We start from the raw sequence: 23,927 nt of genomic DNA on the forward strand, positions 1-23,927 counted from the left end.
CACGGGCATTGGACCGCATTCCCGAAATGACGACCTGTTGAGTCTTGGCTCGAAACAAGCGCAATCGACTCCATATCCTCCGGCTCACTAGGCTCGGTTGAACTATTTTGAGCGAATGGTGGAACGGCTCTAACGAAGCCGCGAGGAAAACCGGCCGAGGAACCATGTGCGACCCTGGCCCTACTAGATTACACCGATGTCCGAAGCTTCCAATAGACGCGAGACGAGGTCGCCGAGCGTGGACGAGCACCAAAGCAGTACGGAGGTTCAATTATCTACCAGGAATCGAACGACTTATCGGGGAAGATGCAGTGGCTTCCACCTCCCCCTGTTCCGCCCTTGTTTCGCATCAAACCGAAATGAGCCGTTTAAACATTCCGTCCGTACCGAATGAAGTTTACCAGCAACTTTCTCTGAGTGAACAAGGCAAGAAATAATAAATGAAGTAAAATCCAAAATGCGACAAGAAAGGGGGCGGCAAATTGGACGCTCCTGATGTCACACATTGCTGCACTGGCGTTATCAGCATTCTGTTCACTAAATTTTTTTTGTTAGAAAAAACATTCCTGGACAACCGGCTTCGAAGTTGCATCATTCACCTTTTCCCGTACCCAGTGCATGATTACCGTGAGACGAAGCCAATGCGACCAGGAAATAAATATCTACCGGGATTTTACTCTCTTTCAAGGAATGCAGGGTGCGATTGACGGGAGATAGCGAGAGGCTACTGGAAGCTGCAGCTGTGTCTCGGACAACTACTGCAGCCTCCATCTTCCGCGACCCTCTCGCCTGTCGACATTTTCCAGGATCGAAAGAGACTCAAAGTTAACAGTATTTGCCCAACGTGCATGGTGCATGGTTCCACCTTCTGTAAGCCTCTCGGCTTCTTATCGTTCGTCCCGGACTGGCGCCAGATTGAGCGGTGAAACCACACCAGAACCAGATGGAATGAAGAGCTTGCCTCTATTGCGGGAGCCAATTCCCCGGAACACGTCGGGACCAGCGATGTCCACCCTCTTCATCCTGCAACATCATCGGGGAGGGGCAGAAGTAGATCCATAGTGCCGCTCTTATGTATGTATTCCTCTGATCCATCGATCGTCGTCACCATCCGTGATGATGGGCTGGGTTGAGCAGACTATCTGATGTGGGCGCGCGTTGATGCCCCATTTCGGACACCCTGACCGCTTCTCTGTTCTACCGGAATGGTCTTTTCATTGTAATTTTTTTTTCTTGCCTCTGATCCTAACTGACCTGTCTCTCACCTCTTTCACCCTTTTTGACGAGTTTTGTCGAGCATTCTCTGCTGTGAGTGGCTCCTTCACCTGCCGCTGTCCCCTCCCTCACACACATATCGCCCCTATGACGGTAGTCCCGGACCAATCTGTCGACACCCGCCGCCTAACACCGACTCCTGTACCCCTGTCGGCATCGAGGGGAGGGTCTTGTCCGCCGTGGGTAGTTGGTTTGTTGGCGTATCCCCAGCAGCCCAAGCTCCGGAGATGAAAGGGATAGTACCTAGTCTAGTCAGGGTTAAGCGAAGACCCGGCTGCATGCCAGATCATTGGTGTGTATGATATGGACAAGTAGGACCGTTATCGCAGAGCATGCGATGACGACGTGGTGGAGGCCCATCCATCTTCATGGTGTTATTTATACTTACTTCTCGTCCTCTTGTAGACTCGTTTCTTTTTCTCTCTCCCCCCCAAGGCTTAATGTCATATCTGCTATAATTCTACCTATCCTAATAGTTCTTGTTACTTCATATTGTCTTCCCATCCTCTCATCTTTAAGTTCTCTCTATTTACTTCACCTCAACCGTGCTACCGAGAGTAGTTCGTCTTGGTCTTCCGGCTTGGGAAACATACACCTCACCCTCCTGAACTACTATCCTCACGGTGAAAATGCCTTCTTCCGCTCCTGTGTTGAGGCCTAAGAAGGCCCAGCCTGTCAATGCCCACAAGGCAGAGGAGCCTATCAGCTACGACATCAACATTCCGTACGTGGACGTCAACTCCACCACCAAAGCCCGCACCCGGTATCCGGAGTATCTGCCTACGTGGGACAAGATGTGGTTTGATCCATTGCCGTCGTTTGAATACGATGACCCGGCACTTCGCGTCAAGGACAGGTCCAAGCGCAATCTGTTAACTCCAGATGCCAAGGTGACGGAGATTCAGCCACAAATCGGTAGCATTATTGAGGGCGTCCAGCTCAGCGAGCTGTCGAATGCCGCGAAGGACGAGCTGGCATTGCTCGTCTCCGAGCGGAAAGTCGTCGCCTTCCCCAACCAGGATTTGATCGATGCCGGCCCAGAGGCTCAGGAATCCTTCATGCGCTACTTTGGCAAGCCCAACTACCAACCTGTCTCGGGTACCGTTCGCAACCACCCGGCATTTCACATCATCCACCGTGATGGTAATCGGGAGGAGATCTCGCGGTTCTTGGAACAGCGGACCACCACGACCCTCTGGCATCAGGACGTCAGCTACGAGATCCAGCCGCCGGGTTACGTTATGCTGGGACTTCTCGAGGGCCCCGAAGTGGGCGGTGATACCGTTTTCGCTGCGACCGACATGGCGTACAAGTACGTTTTGTTAGCCCCTGGCTGTAATTTGAAAATATTCCCGACCTGAAACACGCGCTAATTCCAAGCAGACGTCTCTCGCCGACTCTTCGCTCCTGGCTTGACACTCTCCGGGTTACCCATTCTTCCGCCAAGATGATCAATCACGCTCGTCTAACGGGCAGTCTCGTACGCAAGGACCCAGTTGACACTGTCCATCCGCTGGTCCGGGTGCACCCCGTCACGGGAGAAAAATGCCTCTTTATCAACGGTGAATTCGTCACCAAGATCAATGGTTTGAAGGAGCCCGAGCAGCGCTGGCTGGTAGATTTTCTCATGCAGCACATCATCACCGGCCATGATTTCCAGGCTCGTGTAAGATGGCAGCCCAAGACGATTGTGATCTTCGACAATCGCAGCACGACCCGTACGTTCACCCTCCATACAAATTTTTTCTTTTTTAAAAAAATCCCTTCTCGCCTACAATTTCCTTTACTTCCAACTGTAAACTGACGGTGATCCCCTAGACTCCGCTATTGTGGATTACCTGGATGACGACTACGGCGCGAAGCTCCGCCACATTTTCCGACTGATTTCCCTCGGCGAAAAGCCGATCCCTGTTTATGATCAATTTGAGTAGAAAAAAGGCGCTTAGACCTACAATTGACTTTAAGCAGTTCGCCGGTGTTTTGTTTTGACTAAAATCTGGTCTATGATCTAATAATTTTGCAGCGTCGGTGTCTCCTGCTATTGGCATGTTGCTTGCTTGCATGTGCCGCTATTTCTCGTTTTCTCTCTTTTCTCTTATCTGTCGTGTTATTGGTTTACTGATTTGATTTGATACCTTGGTTTCGTTGATAGACGGGTTGTTAATTGCGATGATGATCTTCCCAGAGTTATCTGTTTTGTCGAATCTTAACGCTTTTTCTCGGCATGGGCGTGACTGAATGAAATATTTTAGAATGGAGAAAGCATGTAGATTGAAGTTCGGTGTTTTAAGAAAGCTGATCCAACTTTAAATTAAATATACGATAACCTATTCCCCTAATGGCAAAGGAGTGATTCTGAGAGTGTATGAGCTCGGCATCCTTGGAACATGCCGGGAATGAAATAGGAACCAAAGAATAACTCCTACGGTACTGTCAAATACGTAGCCTTTGGCAGGCAGCTCATACCAGCAAACAGAAGCACAAAGACGGTCTACTGTCCTATTTCTCCCAAATGACCAGCAAACACCCAAGTTACTGCTGCGAGACCATGAACGAAGAGAAGAACCGATCGACAACTCTGTGGTCTTCCAGAGGTCCCACATAGGACACGTACTGGTCTGGCCGCAGAATAACCATACATCCCTTTTCACGGTCAATGCCAAATGTTTCATAAAGCTGCCCATGGCCCTCATGGTACGATTGGTCATCCACAAAGATCTTCCAGTAATCCCAGCCGTCGACTTCATCATAGGGTCGGAAGACCTCTGGGAAATCGAAGATAGTTTTGCTGTGTCTTGGTGCTGCGTGGACAGTGAGAAGTTCAATGACCGAGTCGTATCTCGAGCCCTGCGGAGTAAAGCGCTTGAGAAATGAGTCCTTCTTACTGAAGGCTTCACCCAGCTTATTTACTTTCTCCAACTGTGAGTCCTTGCTCACATCACCAGGAAAGACGACCAATCTCCATCGACCGTTGCTCTTAAGCAGTTCTTGAAAATGCCATGGACGTGCGTCTGCTTGATTTAAGACCTTCACACTGGGCATTCTCATACCGATCTTAATGTTCGGGGCCAATGATTGGATGCTTGTGATAGCCTGCCCATCCTTGGCGACTACAGTGCTCGCGTCGTAATCAACAGCTGCACAAGCGTCAGTATACGAAAGAATCAAGGCAGCGCAGGTTGAGCGTACCAATCCCACTGGCAAACATGTTGCCTTTCTCAAACGCTTCTTTAAATTCATCCATACTAATACCCTCTTCGTCCATGACATCCTTCGCGGGGCGGCCAGAGAAGAGCCGGGAAAATCGATGGTCGAACGCAATCAGTTCCTCAGCGACCTTACGTCTCTCTGATTCGTACGTCTTCAAAATGGAGCGGTTTGTCAGTCCTTTGACGACGTTTGCTACCTTCCACCCGAGGTTAAAAGCTAAGCAAGGTTAGCATGAGATATCATATTATCATCATGGATAAGCTTACTATCTTGCATGCTAACATTCATCCCTTGACCAGCTTTCGGGCTGAAACGCGATGGCAGTTAGCAAACATCCTCACAAATTCTAGGCGGAGGACTACCTGTGTGTGTGGACGGCATCGCCGGCGAGGAAGATGCGTTCGCGGGCAGAGAATTTAGTTCCCACCCGCTGTCCAATTTGGTATGCAGTCCACCAATCCAACTTTCGATACGAAATCTTGTAGGGAGCCATGATCCTCTGGGCTGCTTGGATGATCACATCCGGATTGATCTGAGAGCGATCCGCCCTGCCCCCGTTGCCTCCATTATGTGCTGTTGTGGTCAGTTGGATATACAATCGGACGAGCTTATTCTCCCGCGGGATGACCATCACACTTCCCGAGTTCTCAGAATGGATGGCACATCGCATGCGGATATCGGGGAAGTCTGTGATCGGAACAATGTCAAGGACACCCCAGATATAATCAGTCGATTCGCCCTCGAGGGCAAAGCCAAGCTGGTTCCGCACCCATGAGTGGGCACCGTCGGCACCAAGCATATACTTGGCCTTTACGATCTCCTCGGTGTTTGCCGTGGCGTTTAACTGTGCTGCCCGGACTAGCTCTTCCGTGTCATCGGCAGACAGATTGCTACGGAAGAGGCCGTCTTGCACGGCTTGCCCGTTAGCCGACGTTGATCTCTGCTGGGGCGTTGCTTCTTCTTCGGACAAATGCCGGAGGTGAACCGTAATCGGATAGGCATCGTTGTCCTCGGCGAGAGATTCGTCAAATTCGAGTTTGGTCGGAAGGACACCGCGTTCCACGCGGATGTCGCTGCATCCCTCGATCGTATCGAGGAAGAACCGTTCGATCCGACCCTGATGCAGGACTACCTGCTGGAACCGACTGATCCCGGGGATGGTATCCGGGATCCGATCACTTCGTCGGATGACACCGTCCTCATCCGGATTCCAGAGACAGATCTCCAGCATATGGTTGGACTCAATCCAGGCCCGATGCCCAAAATCGAACGAGTCGAAGATCTCCAGCGTCCGACACTGCAGACCGTCGGCCTGGCCGTTGAAGACCTATCATCCGACGGAACGGATTACATCGATCAGTCTACTCAATCTATGTCTACACTAGAAGCGCATCGGAAGTTACCTTGGTGCCCCTTTTGTCGACAATCCGGGCGTTGACGCCACATTTGGCCAGCCAAGTTGCCATCATCAGCCCCGCTGGACCGGCCCCCACGATCAGAACGTCCACATTGGACACGCTGGGGGATGCGGAGCCCATCGTAGGTTGGAGGTGCTGTGGCGTGCTGAATACAGAAAATCGGGAAAGGTGGATTTTTCGGCGTGGATGAAGCTTTACTCTTCCATTCGCGATGTGATAATCATGGAGAGAAACCGGTCACTGCGGGACGGACCTGGCCCGGTTGGGCCCTTGCTTATAAGTGTCGGTGAAGGATCACATCCCGGTAATGTGATCAGTGCCATCTCATCTGCATTGCCAATCCGACATGGTGGGGGAGTTGCTCGTTCATCGGGGGGTATGGTCGGGTAGACGTCGGAAACACAGCAGGGAGCCTCGGTAGAAGGCCTCATAGGCCCAGAAGCTCCAATCTGCCCTGTCAGATCCATCAACAAAAAGAAAGCAGGTTGCCAGGAGGCACCTTGGCTTGCGGAGGGGCAAATGGAACTATCGTGGATTTGGTTCAGTGCGGAGGTCCGCTCCATCTCCACGAGTCGTCGATCTGCAGATTCCCCCTCAGCCACAGCCTGGGATGACAGTCCAGTGGGTCACAATTGACAGCAACCCCAGACTCGATCCATACTTCTGCCCAAATGCCCCACAAGGTCCAACCGATTCGGAACGTTTGTCGGATAACCTCCCAACGTATCCTTGCATTCCGATCCTGTCTTCCATCCGCCGGCCCGGGTCCTGCGGTGATGCTGTCGGAAGAAACCTGAAACCGAGCATTTATGAGATAGTAGAGCGAGGATATTGAAACTCACGTGGTTCCGTAACGGTCCTGTCGGCCCGTCAACTTCATGACAGCGTAGAAGCGGCAGCATTGCAGGATATGGAACCGGACCGACTTGCAGCATGGGGCCTACGATGGCTACGATATACTCCAAATTTTGTGCCTTATGTACTGCCGGGCATAGTTGCTTTTCTGATCGATCGGCATTGTTGATCTCGGAAACAATTACAGATCCCTAACTATAACGGGTGCAGCAGTCGTTCGGTAGTGCTCATTAGTATAAACACGACTTATCGTACACATCAAATAAGCGTCACATTGAATTCAAGCGGAACGCGCGGCGTTCCCTAAACCACCCATTAAATTGCAGAGTGTCTGCACAAGAGGAGGAAGTGCCTCGTGCGACGACTCTCCTCGTAGGACATTTTGCAACACGTCCATGATCTGTCCAGGATTATCTAGCGTAGCAGGTCCCTGAGGCCCGTTCAAAACAGGACATCCGCATCCTAAGGAGATGAACTTCTGCACATCTGTAGTTTCTTCACCATCGAGGAATACCCTCGGCCAACGGCCAGTAAATGGAGCTCCCGATGGGGGACTTCCTACGGGCATTTTGGAATCCTTCGCCTTAAATACCATACTGTACGACCAAAAGGCCAGACTGGCATAATATACGCCAACAGCCAAAGATCCGGTCAGACACCCGAGCGATACGGCTTTTGCAGCGCGGATAACCTGGCCCGCATGCCAGATAGCTCTTCGTGAATCGGTGCTGTTGATCCAATCAAGTGCGCTATGGTACACTCGCCGAGCTTCACGCTTGTCTTCTTTTCCTGCAAATAGTTGAAGCTCCTCGAGTGACATATGCAAGAACATTGAAATCATTTCGTGAACGAGGAGCACTTCCGGGCCGGGGACGCTAGCAAATTCATGATAAACCATACGGAAATGTTGCAATGTTTGCGTCAATTCTTGGTGTCGGGAGTTTATGACCAGTGCATTCCAATGCTTGGAATTACCTTTGGAGATGAATTTGAGCCGGTGGTACTCGTTAATCAATGCTGATAGCCCATGGAGGAGAGCAAAGGCAGACAGCTGTAGGTCGATACACGCTTGGAAAGTAGCCAGCTGTGACATATCATGAAGAGCATCAACCAACGATGGGAGTCTCTCAGTTGCGAGCCCAGAAGCCAAGTATGTATCTCTCCATTCTGTCGCTGATTTGGCTTCCCATAACGACCGAAGGGATGGAAAAGGGAGTTCCATTTCAGCGTACGAGAATAGAGGGTTCACATTTAGCATCATCGCCGACTGGGAGTCATGGAGATACAGGTGATGAACAAGTCTTTTGAAAGACTCTTGTTCCACCCAATCGCGCCACTTCTTGTCCAAGACTGCTTCGGTGTCTTCCGGATTCGGTACGATAGAGTGGTATATAGACCTTCGGAAGCGAAGCCCGCGTCGCAGCATGGTGACTAGGGGTTGTTGAAAACTCTCGGCGATTTCCGTCCTGCGCCTGTCGCCGCTCCACATCCCAATATCGATAACAAGAGCAAAGGTTTGTGAGGCACGAAGGTCGCGTGTCGTGCTGTTGTCGCGTTCATATTTATCAGACATACGGAGACGAGCAATCTCCATCAGGGCGTAGCCCAGTTTTCGTAGGGTTGGGATAGATGATCGTACGGCACCGGCAGCGGCCACGGCAGCCAGCATGTCAGGGTCCTGTTCATTCGGCTGGAAGGTCGGCCCGTGGATCCAGGAATCAATTTGGTGGCTCTGAAATTCGAAATAATGTTGCATGAGACTGTCCAGCAGTTCGGTACTTGGGAATGATTTCATTATGCGTGTTAAATTCCCCGTGGTGCTTGTTTGTAGGACCAAGCCAAAGATGAGATCTCTGCTACCCGGGGAAAGGCGTTCAGAGAGCACCTGACGCTTTGAGTGGAGACTCGTTTCCGGGCTATCGATTGACTTTGGGACTGATAGGCCTTCTTCGTCAACGAATGCATGATCAGAATGACCGGGCTTCCAGGCAGACAGGGATGATCGTTGATAAGCTTCTGCACCAAGCGCGATGCCACTGTCGGTCTCGAGGCCGTCTGGGACGTCGGTGTGCTGGGGGTACTGGACCCCTTGCGTGTTAAAGAAGTCGATGAGGCCAAAATCCATGTCGGTGAAATCAAAGTTGAAGGAATTCGGGTCTATTGTGTTCGCATACTCCTGCGGAGCTATGAACGGGTCTATGTCGCTTCGAGTAAGGGACGGAATTAAGGAATCACGGATGAAGTCTGGAAAGAATGCACCATCGATACTGAAAATTCCGCTGCTGCTTTCTTGGTTCATGACAGGGGAGGCCGTTGCATCTATAGTGCGTCAGGGGATTCTTCATCCGAACCGGAAGACATGGCGAATCCTACCATCGTAACCTAGAGACACTGGGTCTTGCGATACTATGTCGGGGCGTGAATGGGGGATATAGTCATGTAAAGTCTCATTGTTTTGCGTGCAATCGTGCGGAGAGTGTAGGAATCCTGAGACCTCACTGCTGTCTTCGGCAGAAAGGGCGTAAGATGCCTGTGGTTGGGTCGGCTCGAGGGGCTCGTATCGAGGTTGGCCATCGGATATAAGGCCTAACGTCATTCATTAGCCATGAAAATGCTCGAACTGACACATTCTATGACGGTACTGTCTACCTTCCGTGGGCGATTCCGGAGACGGCTCGTTTCCACCGGACGGCCAGTCACAAGGCAGTCCTCTCTCCCTACAACGCTTGCAGGGCTTCTCTTCATCGCACTTCAGTTTGGACTTGGCGCAAGTTCCACAAGCCTGAGAGACTCGGCCGTTACTTGGTTGGGGGCGTTTGCGCTTCCCACCGTGTGGACTGCCATGACCGGCCGCATGTCTTTTCATGAGGTCTCTTCCTTGGGTCAGTCGTGGAGTACGGGAAGAGGCAGAACAAAACTCACGGCCTGGCAAAGCCCTTATTGCACACTTGGCATACGTAAGGCTTTTCACGAGTGTCTATGAAGGTCAGCTATCTGCCTCTTCCGGTGGACGAAGCCCTCGACTGACGGGATCGGACGTGGCGGATTAAATGATCCGCGCGGGCATAACTCTTCCGACAACTACTGCATTGGTAGTAACCCTCTCGCACCGACCTCTGGTGGGGGGAGGAGGTGGAGGGATGAGAGGATGTCTCATGGAACATGTCGAGACATGGCAGAGGGGAAGTAGTAGTAGAGAAAAAGGGAGAGGAAGAGAACAGGAAGGGCTGTGAACGCCAGAGAAGGTGGAAATTGTGGGGAAAACGCGGGGGATCCAATCAGCGTCCGCATTTCGATTCCCCATGTTCTATACTGCGAGATGACTATTATCGGTGCCATCCTGCTCAATCAACTATCTGGATTTGACTTAGATACATAGATCACGGGATCACTCTTCGACTCACATTGCCGTCTGGTCACTTCGTGTAAGTATATACATGCATTCTCCTCCACCTTCCCTGACTCAGCGGATATTTCCATCGCCCCCACCAAGATTGCAGCCGTCGGGATGTGGACCACCTCTCCGAATGCTGCTTCACGTCACACGGCAGATGGCCAATAGCTTCCGACACTCCGGGATTGCGGTCTCAATAAAAACCCCAGCATGAAGGGAACGGAGAGTTGTCATTATTCTTATGCAGCCATCACTTGATTCCTCAGGCAACATGGGTATGTGTGGATTTCGTCAGCCTTGCTTCGTGAGAGGCGGTCTAATGCCCGATACAGGTCTCACACCAGTCCATTTCTTCTCACATGGGTCTACCATGATGCTCGGAGAGAAGAGCGACTCCGCAGACTACTGGAAAAAATGCGGTGAAGAAGCTCTGGCTAGAAACATCAAAGGAGTGGTCATCATGGTGAGACTATTCACAGCACCGAAACTGAAAGACTGATTGCAAGAAATGCTCACTATCGCCGTTTCCAGGGTGCGCATTGGGATTGTCTCGGAGACAAGATCCAGGTCGCAACAAACCCAACTCCTGAGAAAAGTCCTGTCGCCTATGTCCACCCCAGTAAATACGTGGACTACAAGCTGAATCCGGACCTCGAGACCGCGGAACGCTGCATTAACATGCTAGCTCATGAAGGTTTCAACGTTGAAGGCAACTCTAGTTTTGACTGGATCCACGATGTCTACCTCATTCTTATCCATATGTTTCCCAATGGGTGTCCTCCAACCACCATCGTCTCGATGAATGCCCGCTACGATCCACACTACCATATGAAAGTGGGTGCAACACTACGGCCCCTACGCAAGGAGAACTACCTACTCATCGGTACGGGCGGCGCTGTCCATAACCTGTATCGCAACAAATGGGCTCCTATGCTTCGGTTCCGCGATAACTTTGCCATGGAAACCCCTCCTGAAGACTGGGCATTGGAATTCCGTCAGTCGGTGGAAGATGTCATTTTGAAAAACTCCGGCCCCCAGCTGCGTCGGGCGATGACCCGTCTAATGAAGCATCCTCGGTACCGCGATGCGCACGCCACGGATGACCATTTCATGGCGGCAATGTTCGTGGCTGGAGCAATGGGCGATATTGAAGATAGTGGCAGTACGGCCGTTATGCCGGCAGAGGATTGGGAGTTGACGAATATGTGTAATTCGCAGTTTACTCTTACTAGTAGTGCTTGAGTGCTACAAAGAGACACTGTTAGAATACAATATCTGCATTCTACCTAATTGAGTTCTCCGTCTAGTGGCATTAAAGCATGGTTGGATCTACTCGCACTCTTCGCCGCTTTCTATTGCAACAATTAAGTTCTCCTTTCAGTCCTGATGCATTCTGGGATCCATACTCATGATGATGTGTATCGTCTAGCTACCAACAGTTCCTTTGCCGTAGTGATACACTGTTTTTGCCTCGTAGCTAACAGTTGATCTTGCTGTTTCAACTAATTTGTTGGAAACTGCCCTTCCAGGCCTCTACGCTGGTCTATGCTCTGTCTCTATTCGCCACATTCATTTCTTCGTGCCCTTAGCAATGAGTGTTAAAACCGGACATGTTGATTCTAAGGTCGGTGGTCTTAATAGACAAATCGGCCCCCCAATCTCTCATTGGCTGCCTAGAGGAGTGAGGCGGCTACTTGGGTTGTTTTCACGCAGTGAATCTGATAAATGTATGGAGAATAGACGTTCTACCCATCAGATCCGAAAATCTTAATCGATTCACCGAGGGGACGAAGACCAGACGCAGTCTACCATGGGACCATGGGATCCTCCATGTTCTCACGAAAACGTAAGCAAAACTCCAGAACATTGTGACGACTGTCTCACCATCATCTTGGCATCATCTGAGCACGACCATTTCACATGGCAGATGTGAAAACTCTGCCTCCTGGATCCTGGGCAGCATGAATACGAGGCCCACAACGGCAATTTTGCTTTTTAAGTGCCAATCATAGACGGGCCAAGGTCTAACGGATCGTCTTGGTCAGGATAGTGTAAACTTTGTGATAAGCTATATTAATGGAATTATTCCCTGCAATCAGATAAGATTGATGCTCCATGAGCGTGTCCGAGGTACAGAGTGTCGTGCACTGGTGTTCATGATGACATATTTTTTCAATCATTAAGCTTCCATTTCGTTCATTTTATTTAGCCTCATCGGCTTTTACTCCTGTCTTTATCCTTGATTAAACGAGTTGGCTATGTCTGCACAGCAGGATAAGCAACCGACGGCGGCTGAAGGGGCTGCCCCTCAGGCCGCAAATTCCGCGACGGATAGTCCTGGTGTCAAGCGCATCGAGGTGATTTCAGCTCAGTTGCATTGGATCGAGCGTACTATCCTGTTCTTTGGAGTTTTTCTAATTGCCTATGTCTACGGGTTGGATGGTCAGGTCCGCGTCACCTACCAGGTACGTTCGTCTTTAACCTGACCAAGTTGGACCTGCATGATGACAAGGCATGATTATTCCTAGACCATGGCAACCGCGGGATTTCAGCAACATAGTCTTTTGGCGACCATAAATGTCCTTCGTTCAGTCATAGCCGCTGCTGCACAGGTTTGGCTTCCATGATATCCTGGATATAGCAGGCGACGGCTTCTAAATATGTGTTTCAGCCTACGGCTGCCAAAATTGCAGACGTCTTCGGTCGCATAGAGCTCATCATACTCTCGGCTGTGTTTTATACGTTAGGTCAGTACAAATGGGCTGTCCATTCTCATCCTCTTCTGACATGCTTTTAAGGCACCATCGTGGAAGCTGCAGCTACCAATATGCCAACGTTTTGTGCTGGTGCAGTCTTGTATCAGGTGACCGATTTCTCTCAGCCTCGTCTCTGAATGTTGCTATTGACGCTTCATTAGATAGGATACACTGCAATCATCTTACTGGTTGAAGTCTTGGTTGCAGATGTGACCTCGCTTCGCTCCCGACTTCTGTTCTCCTATATCCCGGCTACGCCCTTCATCGTGAGTAGCGCCCACATCCGGTATGTGCAAACACTAACACCTTTAGATAAATACATGGATTAGTGGGAACGTCACTTCCTCTGTACTCACGAACAGCACGTGGCAATGGGGAATCGGAATGTTCGCTATCATCTTCCCAGGTAGAAAACCTATGCTCGGTGAAAAATCAACGGCTAACACCCACCAGTCTGTGCTTTCCCACTGCTCGGTGTCCTGTTTTTCGGTCATTTTAAGGCAAAGAGGACCAATCCTGATGCCTACCTAAGCGCTCTTCCCAAGGTTGGGATCCTTCAGTCCGCCAAGGAGCTGTTCTGGTATCTTGATGTGGTCGGCGTGCTGCTCGTAATTGCTATGCTCGCTCTTATTCTCGTGCCCTTTACGATTGCCGGGGGTTATGCTGAACAATGGAGAACCGCCAAAGTCATCGCACCCATCGTGATTGGCATCATACTCATACCGGTGTGGGTGTTCTGGGAGCAGTACACTTACCATCCAATGGTTCCGTTTAAGGTAAGCGTTCTGTTTAGGGCTGAGGACTTGACTGACGTCTGTAGCTGTTGAAAGATAGAGCTGTATGGGGCGCCTTGGGAATTGCGATTATGCTAAATACCGGTGGGTTACTCGACCTTCTAGTCTAGGTATTGTCTGATGATGTTATATCTAGCCTGGGCAATGCAGGGCGAGTATCTGTATACGGTTCTCGTGGTCGGCTTTGGAGAAAGCATTGCTAGTGCCACTCGTATCATCTCACTTTATAGGTTCGTATTGCAATTTCTTGATCAAACAATATTCTAATGGCTATAGCTTCGCTTCTGTCATAACGGGATGCATCCTCGGAGCCATTGTTATGGCAGTGAGACGTCTGAAACCGTTCATTGTGGCCGGAACAATGCTGTTCATGGTTGCGTTTGGGATTCTCATCTACTTCCGCGGGGGACCAAGTAGCTCGAGTCATTCAGGTGTTATAGGTGGACAGGTACTTCTCGGAATTGGTACGTGTCTTATTGTGTCACTCTGTTGAGACTAAACTAACGGACAAAATAGCGGGTGGTATGTTTCCATATCCTGCCCAAGCCAGCATTCAAGCGGCCACAAAGCACGAGCGTAAGTTGAACGCCCATCTTTCTATATGGCAATCTAAAACTAAATCTCTTCACAGATCTCGCTGTCATTACTGGGCTCTTTCTAGCTTCATACAATGTTGGCAGTGCCATCGGCAACACCATTGCTGGAGCAATCTGGAGACAGACGCTGTTGAAGTCTCTCATTGAAAATCTAGGAGATACGAACGCCGCCACAACGGCCTTTGGAAATCCTTTCCCTTATGCCACAAACCATCCGATGGGGACCCCGGAACGAACTGCCGTTGTGGCTTCATATAAACACACACAACGACTTTTGTGTATTACTGGAATCTGTCTGGTGGTGCCGTTGATAGTGTTTGCGTGCTGCATTCGTAACCCACGGCTTGGCAAAGATCAAAGCCTACCTGATGCAGAGACGGATGACTGAATACATCGAAAGAGGATATACTATGTTCTTTACAATTTGGCGCTAGGATTTAATGGTGTTTCTTTCGCGGGCTGAGTTAGTTTGCCAAGGATTGTAGGCATAAAAGATTGAGGCGATAAATTGAGAACTCGAAAGTTGATATACAGCAGAACTAGACGCTGTCGTCCTAGAGGGCACGTACTCCAACGTACCGTGGAGGTTATGCTCCTTGATCCATATCGTATCCTGTTCTCTATCATTCTATTCTTTTCACGGTGCGCACGAGAACCCGAGCAAGTAAACTCCAAAAAGATCTTGCGAGTCAATCCTGTAGCTATTGCGATAGACCAAAGCACGGAATTGAGTATGCTAAACAAACAATTAATATTCCAAAGCAGACTAAAGCATGAGAGCAAGGTCTACCACAAGTTGCCGGAAACAACTGCTTTGAAGCAGGACATACAAAACTGATTTATCACATTCCATTTTCATGTTCCATCAACATTAAAAAACATTTCATATCTACGATAGTAGATGCATAACGGGCTTAAGCACCTTCACCATCATTCCTTCATTCCTTCATAAATTCGTGACTTCATAGCTTCATAAAAGCAGAGTACATAGTTTCATGCAACATGATTCATCACCTCATCAACCAACAAAATAATTAAGTATGACCGCGCCTTATGCCGAATCATAGTCGGAGAGGCACTGGTCAATATCCAAGCAGCACCGCAGCGGCGCGACGTCACGAAGCTGCCGCAATTCGTGCCCATACAGCCGCTTCTGCTGGTCCCATATCTTCTGGGCGTTGAGCACTTCCATCGACGCGGGAGTCACATAACGACGGAAGATGCTTTCGTGGATTTCAGCAAACCGCTCGTAATGCATCACAATACGGCCGAGGATACCCCACCCACGGACTATGAGGCGAGATATCTCCGTGCGGAACTCCCCGTTGTCTTCGTCTAAGTTCTTGTGCTGGCGCACAATCAGGAAATCATCGTACAAGAGCGCCTCGAACAGCCGCAGCGTGCACATGAGCAGCTCCCGGTCCGGTTTGCGGTAGACCCTGGCCCGGCTGGCGAGTTCCACCACGTGCTCGGTCTCTACGTGCTTCTGACCCCGACCCTGCGCGCCCAGTTCCATACGAGGGACGCACCGGACCATGGTTCTGGCGATCTCGGCATACCGCTGGTAACTGGGGAGGTCGTAATGCAACAGTATCCACTTGACTTTGTCACGGGCGCGCTCGACATCGCACACCTCCTTGTAGACGATCTCCTCCACTCGCGCGAGGTATTTGAGGATGGGCTGGATAAGCATGTGGACCTTCACGAGAACGTCGGGGCCAAGAAAGGCGCGGCGGTTCAGATCGGTGTCGCCAAAGAGCGTGCGCTCAATAGAGATGAAGCTCTCGGCGTAGACAAGGAACCGGTCTCTGATATCGGGCTTCAGGTTTGGGTTTAACAATGCAGCATGCATCTCATTCAGGCGATGCACTTTAGTTCCTTCGGGAACGGGTCGGTCATTCTTGTCCCACTTGAAGTAACTGCGCGGACTGGTAGCCCTCGTAGACTTAGGCGAGGGGCTTTTCACGACTGTGGTAGTTTGTGGGTTGGTGCTGTCGTCGTCGTCGGTTTTGTTGTTACTGCTCGAGGTACCCTTGGTAACGGTCTCAGGCGCGAGAGTGCGAGTGGTAGCGTTCGTTTCGTCGGCGTGAAGGAGCTTGAGGTAATCCGGTAAGAAGACAAGACCACAGGCGATTCTCGCGTCGATCACCTTGAAGCGGTTGACCTCCTCGGCGGTCTTCCCGACAGCGTACCTGTAGCGCTCTTCGACTGAACTGGGATACAGATGTCCATCCTCGCCAGGATCGTCGTAGTCAGGGAAGGGCTCGGTAGAGGTTGAGGTGGACTTGGTAGAAGTGGACTTGTTGGAGTTTGCTTCGGTACTTTCTCCAGGAATCGGAGTGCTGCCTCGACTGGAGGATCTGGCAAAGCTTGAGGGGAACCCTTTGAAGACGTAGCCATCATCGTTTTCAGAGTCAGACAGTTCAATGCGATCCATCTCCTCCTCCATTGCTTCCGCTATCAGATCAGAAACCCTTCCGTGGTCTGTGAAATGGAGTTCCAACTGATAGTCTGGGTGCACGCACGGCCTGGCAGGTTCAGGCTGGGGCCTCAGATAATTCACACCTAATGCGTAGAGGTTCGATATATTGTGACGCACATTTCTGAGGCTCGCGTTCACGTTGGTTTCAGTGGACTTGGGAGGCCTAGGTGTGCCAGCAATGTGGACTCTGCCAGCAGTAACGTAGACGTTTGGAGACATCGAGCGCGAGTACGCTGTTGTGCTATTAGTCAGGGTAACGAAGTTTGAGGAAATGGAGTGATGCAGAAAGGAGAGGAGGAGAGGGAAGAAAGTTCTGTTGGTAGATTGTTATGGAGTAGTTGTGGCATTTGCCATATGTTGATTGACTCACAGGAGTATACGGGTTGTGCCAGAGGCGTTGCGAACTCACGCTGTCTGAGAACTTCCGCTTCAAAAGTCTGCAGCAGAAGCTGCATTTCTTCACTTGAAGGATCTAGGCCTGTCTGTAAATCAGTATCCTGGCCCATATTCACGTAAATTTGTGTGTGACTAACAGAACATCATCGTCGTCATCACATATTTCTACAGGCGCTCGGCTTCGATATCAGGAGGCCTCTGTTAACCAGAAGAAATATTCGTGAATACTACACCCGATGTTGGAGTATATAGGTTTCAAGAGGCAGTGAGTCTTGTTAGTTGTAGAGATGGATCAAGTGGTTGTATATATCTCTGGCAACTGCAGGCTGTCTAACAAAACTCCCTAGTCAATAACTTGGCTTCTTACATCGTGATGATGTAGGTTTGGAAGCCTGCCTCAAGCCGTTCTGAATGATCATTTCATACGTGGTTTATCCGATTATTACCAGACAGACACCACGGACGGAGTAGACAACACAAGATATTTATAGCACTATGGTCACGATATACGTCATTATAGTATAAACCTCGAGGAATATGCAGAATATATTCCAACTAATTACCAAATCTACCTAGGTACTAAGATGGCCGTATCTGTACCGCACGCAATCCAAAACGCTCACTACTTGAAGCGCCTATCCTGATCAAACAATGCAGCACGACCCTCCCTCTGGACTCAACCGAGCAGTAAAGCAAGTCCTAATGGAAGAACAAAACGTTCTGTCCAAAGTTCCAGCTTTTCGGACAAATCCAGAAGTTGACGAGAGTCAAGATCATTATTCGCACATTGACTGATTGGCACGTCATTGAAGGACCGTGACAACTCAAAGTTGTGCGGGAACCCGGCAACATACGAAGCTCGAGTCGAGATTAAGGACTAATTGTCCTTCTTACGTTGCTGGGGACCTTCTGTCGATGAGGGAACTTCATCCTCATCTTCATCGTCCGGCAGCGGTACATCCATGACGCGCTCCCCAGCATACTGCAGGGTTCTCCCCGTCCAGGATCGTACTCCTTTGAATACAGTCTATAGCTCATTAGTGTCGGATCATTTTCAACATTGACTTCACTTACCCAGAGAAACGTGAGGACCCCGATCAAAACCACTACCCAGCTTACTGAGGCAACCCGGCTTCTACCAGTGGTCCTGCCACGGCTGTAAACGCCGGAGCTGCGGGGACCCCACCAATGCCACGATGGCAGGACAAATATCGTCTTGAGTAATGAGAGTACGCCCAGCGAAGCCAGTCCTTTGACAAAATGCTCAATCCAGGAGGTTTTCTGGTCGGCGGGCGACACACTAGGTACCGAGTTGACATCCAAAAAATCGGAATAGACGATGGTCCCCACGGGGTCCACGTAATAATTCAGGATGGGGTCAGCAACAAAACCTAGCAGAAATACGGTACACATCAAGATAGCCAAAGTTAGTCCAAGCTGGGTCAGAGTACTAGCGATCCAATGGGCCCATTTCAGGCGATCGAGTCGATACTGAAAGCCACAGGTCGGACAATGCCAATAGTTCCTCCGCCCATAGCTCGGATCGGCGTGGCGCCAGGCCTGAAGGCATCCCTCGTGGACATAACGCGAGGAGCCTTTGCACTTGCAGGGGCGGAGTAGTCGGCCGAGCTCAGGGTCGGACGACTCATACACCACTCTCGGTTGACCTTGAAGAAACTCTGGGAGGTTTTCGGAGGGAGGGACAAATGTGGGTAGAACTGTTTCCAGACAGATGCGACACATGCGAGGGGGGTAGTGCTTCTTGGGAGCTTCCGGGGGAGCCTCGGGTTCCTCATTAGAAGGACGAGGAGGGTGTTCAGACTCTGCAGAGTCGGTGTCAGGGTTTAAGGGGGTAGCTGGAGATTCAGATGGCCACTGCCAGAGTGGTTCACCGTGTAGGTCCATTGTGCAGGGGATTATTTGGTAAGGGGCATAATAGGGAACAGGTCACCCAGCGACCTGGAGTAGAGGGGTGAGAGGAAGTTGAGAGAGTTATCTTGGAGGAATCCCTAGAGATAGGGTATCAGGTGTTATGACAGAAACGGGGAGAGGGAAGAAAAAGTCAGAGGATGAGAGAGAGAAAAACACGATGTGGAGTGGAGAGAGGAAAGGAAGGGAAAAGAACCGCACTAGCCGCTCGCCTAGCGTCACCGCCTAGCCGCGGCTTGGCGCGAACGGCAGCTGCTGCGTCAACATCTGGCCGCCTGCTCGCTCATCAGAACATCCTCCACAGCTCCCTCCCTTGGCTTCACCCTCTTCCTATCCCGCATTGTCTTCCTCCATCGCTTCGTACTTCCATCCGGTAATCTATAGCTGCTGGAGCTGAACTGTCGTCTCCATGGCTGACCGTTATTCCTTCTCCTTGACGACCTTCTCCCCCAGGTAAGAGGAAGCTCTCCACTACGGCCTGCCGACGTCAGCTAACATTGATATGCAGTGGGAAGCTGGTCCAAATCGGTAACCATCCATCTCAAATTGCTCCTACGCTATTTCCGCTGACCATCATTCAGAATATGCCCTGAACGCCGTTAACGGGGGTGTCACTGCCCTCGGAATCAAAGGTCTGAGCTCATTTCCCCGGCTGAGCTATCTCAGCTACTTGGACATCATGCTGACAGCCTTACCCCATCTTCAGCCACCAACGGAATCGTCCTGGCCACCGAAAAGAAGTCTTCGTCACCCCTCATCGACCCTCCTTCCCTCTCCAAGATCTCCCTCATCACGCCCGATATTGGCATGGTCTACGCAGGCATGGGTCCCGACTACCGCGTTCTCGTCGACAAGGCCCGCAAGGTCTCCCATACCAGCTACAAGCGCGTCTATAACGAGTACCCCCCGACCCGGATATTAGTGCAAGATGTCGCCCGCGTGGTGCAAGAAGCTACACAATCCGGTGGTGTTCGACCGTATGGTGTGAGTTTGCTGATTGCGGGTTGGGACGAAGGGGTCGAGCCAGAATCTGGTGAGGCACAGCGTGGCTCTGGCGAAGATGAGCCGAAGAAGGTGACAGGCAAGACCGGTGGAATTCTGAAGGGTGGTCCGAGCTTGTATCAGGTCGACCCCAGTGGCAGTTACTACCCATGGAAGGCCACGGCCATTGGCAAGCACGCTACGAGCGCAAAGACGTTCCTGGAGAAACGTTACACCGAAGGCTTGGAGCTGGAAGATGCCATCCACATCGCTCTCCTCACATTGAAGGAGACCATTGAGGGGGAGATGAACGGGGACACCATCGAGATCGGTACGGTTATGTCCACGTTCGGTACACGATTCAGGCTGACTGCTTCTAGGTATCGTCGGTCCTCCTGCCGATCACCTTCTTGGCTACGAGGGCGTGGAAGGCTCCCGAGGCCCCCGGTTTAGGAAGTTGACTAAAGAGGAGATTGAGGACTACTTGACCAACCTGTGATCTTTCGATCCCACATCGATCTGTGGACTTTGCGAACCTTGTACCATAATAGACGTTGATCAAGTCTGACGAGGTTCCTATGACCTGACTGCTTCGCCTCACATGGAGCCCTTGCCCTTTGTGATTGATGATTAGGGGCGGGTATGATATCCGCTAAAGTAATGCTCGAGATAAACCGTACATTCCCATCTGCAATGAACCGCGTTCTTTTGGTCGTCGACCCCTATCGTAGAGCCCGTTCTTCCGCCCATCATTGATAGTCTTCGGGCATCAGCCGTCTCGGTGTTTGCTCTTTGTTGTATCCAGACCTCTCATTGTCCTAGAGCCCGTTTCATGAACACATCCGGCACGCCATCACCGACTTTACTTTCCTCTCAAGATTCCTTTATGTGAACTGGACGTAGGATGGTCTAGTCCCTGGACTAGTCCTCTCACCGTCGAATATCAATGGCTCCGGGGACCCGCACTGGTGTTGTGTAACCGACCGTCCACAGCTAACGGGCTCCTTCGAGCTTCTAGCTGTACCACCTCGTCTTACGGGGTAGTGAACATCCTCGCTGAGCACGTCTAAAGTGCCATGTATACCGGCCCTTCCGGCACCTACTTCTCATCTGCTCACATATGGCTGTTGCCACGAATCAGTACGGTTGGAGACCAGTTGCTGTCATCCCAACCACCATCAGATTGGTTAGCATCCCCTCAAGGAAGTCTTGCTTACAAGAATGCGAGGAGATGACTTGGTGGTCGGTCATCAGGGTCACAGATTCCGTTTTCGGCACGGAGCACGAGAAACCATTGTCATATTGGCCACGATAGCCTGTTATAATGTTGTCGAACTGCTGTTCCTGATACCATGCACGTTCCGCCGCTGGAGGGGTCTCTATTTCTGGTGTTTACTCATCTCAGCATGTCTGGGTGTGCTTCCATTTTCCCTCAGCAACGCTATATATAGCCTAGTCGCCCCCGACAGCCCTCTATCCGATGCCGTCGTCATCCCAACGATGTGGCTGATGACTATCAGCCAGTCTCTGGTTTTGTATTCACGGCTTCATTTAGTGCTATACGATCGGCGCATCCTTCGCGGCGTACTCTGCATGATCATAGCTACCTCCGTTTTAGTCAAGGTTCCTATGATCGTGCTGGTGTATGGCTACGATCACGATCTCGCCCGTGGGCTCGAACATTCCCGGTTCCTGAACGGCTATAAAATCTTGGGAAAGATCACGGAGACCTGCGGCGCGGTCCAGGACGCCATCATATCCGGTCTCTACATTTGGGAGACTGCCAAACTACTCCGCCTCCACCCCAACGAACAGAACAGCCGTTGTGCCATGCGCCGACTGGTCGCAATCAACGTCCTCATGATCTTGATGGACGTGACGGTTATGAGCCTTGAGTATGCTAATCTCTGGATGCTCAAGTGTGCCCTTATGGGGGCTTTCAATAGCATCAAGCTCAAGCTGGAGTTTGCCGTCCTACGCAAACTAGTCGACGTCGTCCAGACATACCAGCGACCAACGGTTATCGAAAACGCGCTTTGTCCGCTGGACCCCGGGTCATCCGCCCCCATGATGGCTGCGCATGGTTGCGACCCTTGTGGTCTGGCCATTGTTAGTGTTAGAAGTCGGGAGGTTTCCTCGATTAACTCAGAATTTCGATGATCTGGGGGGAGATTGACTTGGGGAGTTTTGTACATGTACATACTTTCAACAAGCGAGTACAAATCTATACATTGATGATATCTAGACCAGTTATGCTTCTGCCGGTATTTCCTTGTCCGTATGTAACTCTTGTGTCCCTGCCTCTTAGACTCAACCCCAGGGCTAGTCTTCTCTCTCCAGCAAGCCCTCATCATCTCCTTCGGTCCACCCAAACTCTCCGTCAGAATCCTCATCCTGACTGTCGGCAATTTCATCCACTTTTCTCTTTCGCTGACTGGCCGACGCCTCCTCATTTACAGGCTTTTCCACCGCGGCCTCTTCGACCGCAGAACAAGTAGACGGACCCCTGTCCAATCCGTACAACCCGTCCTATATCCATCCGGTCAGCATGCACCCCGAACCACTGGCAAGAATCATACCGATTCAATCCGAAACGGAACAATATTCTCCTCGGCGCGGATCGACAGCATTCTCCCAGCCCGTTTCGTCAACTCAGCAAACCGCACGGCACATTGCCCCTCATCCCGTTCCCCCGTCGAAAAGTCCCAGTAAAGCACGATCCGCGTATAGACGCTGGCCTCCCAAGATCCGCCGGTGAGGACGGGACAGAGCGTCGCGCGCGGATGGCCGCGGATCTTCGTGTGCGCCTGATTGACCACCAGCGCTGCCAGTCGTCGCGTCGTCGCCAATCGCACGAGCCCGTTGGCCAGCTCGCTCATGACATTCCATTTCCGGTTCATGAGCCATTGGATCTGTGCCCTGTCGGTGACCTTGGACTGTGCCAGCCGCGCCCGAAGCTCGGACGGGTTGGGAAAGTAGGCCGGGAAGAGGGCTGATGCGGAATCGACGACTACGAGCTTGGTCTCTTCCGGGGGGAAGCCTTGTGGCGGGCGGAGGAGAAGACTCAGGAGATGAGGGAGAGTGGGGGCCCGAAGGTAGACTAGGTTGTTTACGAGGTCTTCCGGGGTTCTCTGGAGCGATCTGGTGTCAAGGGATTTCAGGAGCATTTGTCGGAGTCGCGGTCTGGGCAGGGGAGAGCCCGTATCTAGGGTTGTTAGACTGGATTGCATCGGTATGCGTGTAGATAGTCGTACCAATCCAGATGACTTTCCCCTCTCCGTCTTCCTGCAATGCATTGCAGACAAGGCTAAGTCTGGCTTCTGTTAATTGATGATCTGACCGACGGGAGCTGGAGCTTACGCGAGAGACGTCTTGCCCACACCGGGAGGCCCAAACACTTCCGTTACATGGCCTCGGGGGATTCCTTTCGTCTCAGGGACCGAGACGGAAGTCGGGGATGCACAGATGGCCTCGTCTAGTTGGGGAATGCCCGTCGAGATGACGCCCGCGGTTGACGCGGTTGACGCGTGCAGAGACTGGGACGCCGGGAACGAGACCACGCGACCTATACACATAGGTTAGATATGCTTAGAACTGAGTATAGATCGTGGAGTGTCCAGGGCGTGTGCACTTACGAGGTTCCTGGCTGAGGCCGAGGAAGTCCTGTCGGTTCATGATGGAGTCAACTCCAGAGTGTTCGCGTCAAAGAGTTATGGCTGGACGGATTGGACACTGCGACGCGACCATATTCTCATTGTGAGAGAGTCCGAACTGACGGCAGAGGTGAAATATACAGTGTCAGCGAGGAATGACGGTGGTGGAGTGGGTGATGGTCGGAAAG

General features: G+C 51.2%; 9 protein-coding genes across 9 annotated transcripts; 5 read left to right on the forward strand and 4 right to left on the reverse strand.

Annotated features, from left to right (window-relative positions):
- The first annotated feature begins 1,705 nt into the window (after positions 1-1,705).
- Positions 1,706-3,384, forward strand: BDV59DRAFT_41215 (TauD/TfdA dioxygenase family protein). Its single transcript, XM_073696342.1, has 3 exons — positions 1,706-2,587; positions 2,659-2,993; positions 3,094-3,384. Exons 1-3 carry the CDS (start codon positions 1,905-1,907, stop codon positions 3,204-3,206), a joined length of 1,131 nt encoding a protein of 376 aa, XP_073547179.1. The 5' UTR covers positions 1,706-1,904; the 3' UTR covers positions 3,207-3,384.
- A 312-nt stretch (positions 3,385-3,696) lies between these two features.
- BDV59DRAFT_179916 (putative FAD monooxygenase) lies at positions 3,697-6,464 on the reverse strand. Its single transcript, XM_073689970.1, has 5 exons — positions 5,889-6,464; positions 4,848-5,812; positions 4,752-4,792; positions 4,465-4,701; positions 3,697-4,412 (listed from the first exon to the last, which is right to left on the reverse strand). The coding sequence occupies exons 1-5, from the start codon at positions 6,021-6,023 to the stop codon at positions 3,808-3,810; spliced, it is 1,983 nt and encodes a 660-aa protein (XP_073547180.1). The 5' UTR covers positions 6,024-6,464; the 3' UTR covers positions 3,697-3,807.
- Positions 6,465-7,038: 574 nt separating this feature from the next.
- On the reverse strand, positions 7,039-9,922 carry BDV59DRAFT_202561 (putative C6 and C2H2 transcription factor RegA-like; the record flags this gene model as incomplete). The annotated part of the gene is made up of 5 exons (XM_073694066.1): positions 7,039-9,077; positions 9,132-9,344; positions 9,408-9,631; positions 9,681-9,735; positions 9,787-9,922. 5 exons carry the CDS (start codon positions 9,920-9,922, stop codon positions 7,039-7,041), a joined length of 2,667 nt encoding a protein of 888 aa, XP_073547181.1.
- A 471-nt stretch (positions 9,923-10,393) lies between these two features.
- BDV59DRAFT_202562 (DODA-type extradiol aromatic ring-opening family dioxygenase) lies at positions 10,394-11,394 on the forward strand (the record flags this gene model as incomplete). The annotated part of the gene is made up of 3 exons (XM_073694067.1): positions 10,394-10,427; positions 10,485-10,615; positions 10,684-11,394. The coding sequence occupies 3 exons, from the start codon at positions 10,394-10,396 to the stop codon at positions 11,392-11,394; spliced, it is 876 nt and encodes a 291-aa protein (XP_073547182.1).
- A 1,016-nt stretch (positions 11,395-12,410) lies between these two features.
- sit1 (putative siderochrome-iron transporter Sit1) lies at positions 12,411-14,686 on the forward strand (the record flags this gene model as incomplete). Its single annotated transcript, XM_073694068.1, has 11 exons — positions 12,411-12,617; positions 12,824-12,899; positions 12,951-13,015; positions 13,070-13,174; positions 13,221-13,314; positions 13,362-13,684; positions 13,729-13,786; positions 13,839-13,932; positions 13,979-14,166; positions 14,219-14,278; positions 14,334-14,686. The coding sequence occupies 11 exons, from the start codon at positions 12,411-12,413 to the stop codon at positions 14,684-14,686; spliced, it is 1,623 nt and encodes a 540-aa protein (XP_073547183.1).
- A 2,992-nt stretch (positions 14,687-17,678) lies between these two features.
- On the reverse strand, positions 17,679-19,245 carry BDV59DRAFT_179920 (E3 ubiquitin-protein ligase MARCH). The gene is made up of 2 exons (XM_073689971.1): positions 18,251-19,245; positions 17,679-18,203 (listed from the first exon to the last, which is right to left on the reverse strand). Exons 1-2 carry the CDS (start codon positions 19,079-19,081, stop codon positions 18,054-18,056), a joined length of 981 nt encoding a protein of 326 aa, XP_073547184.1. The 5' UTR covers positions 19,082-19,245; the 3' UTR covers positions 17,679-18,053.
- Positions 19,246-19,400: 155 nt separating this feature from the next.
- Positions 19,401-20,790, forward strand: pre8 (proteasome core particle subunit alpha 2). Its single transcript, XM_073689972.1, has 5 exons — positions 19,401-19,558; positions 19,614-19,633; positions 19,687-19,737; positions 19,812-20,417; positions 20,467-20,790. The coding sequence occupies exons 1-5, from the start codon at positions 19,515-19,517 to the stop codon at positions 20,583-20,585; spliced, it is 840 nt and encodes a 279-aa protein (XP_073547185.1). The 5' UTR covers positions 19,401-19,514; the 3' UTR covers positions 20,586-20,790.
- Positions 20,791-21,307: 517 nt separating this feature from the next.
- Positions 21,308-22,394, forward strand: BDV59DRAFT_193635 (uncharacterized protein; the record flags this gene model as incomplete). The annotated part of the gene is made up of 2 exons (XM_073692260.1): positions 21,308-22,105; positions 22,332-22,394. The coding sequence occupies 2 exons, from the start codon at positions 21,308-21,310 to the stop codon at positions 22,392-22,394; spliced, it is 861 nt and encodes a 286-aa protein (XP_073547186.1).
- Positions 22,231-23,879, reverse strand: BDV59DRAFT_41460 (uncharacterized protein). The gene is made up of 5 exons (XM_073696345.1): positions 23,722-23,879; positions 23,447-23,651; positions 23,341-23,399; positions 22,666-23,291; positions 22,231-22,615 (listed from the first exon to the last, which is right to left on the reverse strand). Exons 1-5 carry the CDS (start codon positions 23,759-23,761, stop codon positions 22,409-22,411), a joined length of 1,137 nt encoding a protein of 378 aa, XP_073547187.1. The 5' UTR covers positions 23,762-23,879; the 3' UTR covers positions 22,231-22,408.
- Between the last annotated feature and the right edge of the window lie 48 nt (positions 23,880-23,927).

This window comes from Aspergillus ambiguus, assembly GCF_047715705.1.
Source record: "Aspergillus ambiguus strain CBS 117.58 unplaced genomic scaffold BDV59scaffold_19, whole genome shotgun sequence".
Classification (NCBI taxonomy): domain Eukaryota; kingdom Fungi; phylum Ascomycota; class Eurotiomycetes; order Eurotiales; family Aspergillaceae; genus Aspergillus; species Aspergillus ambiguus.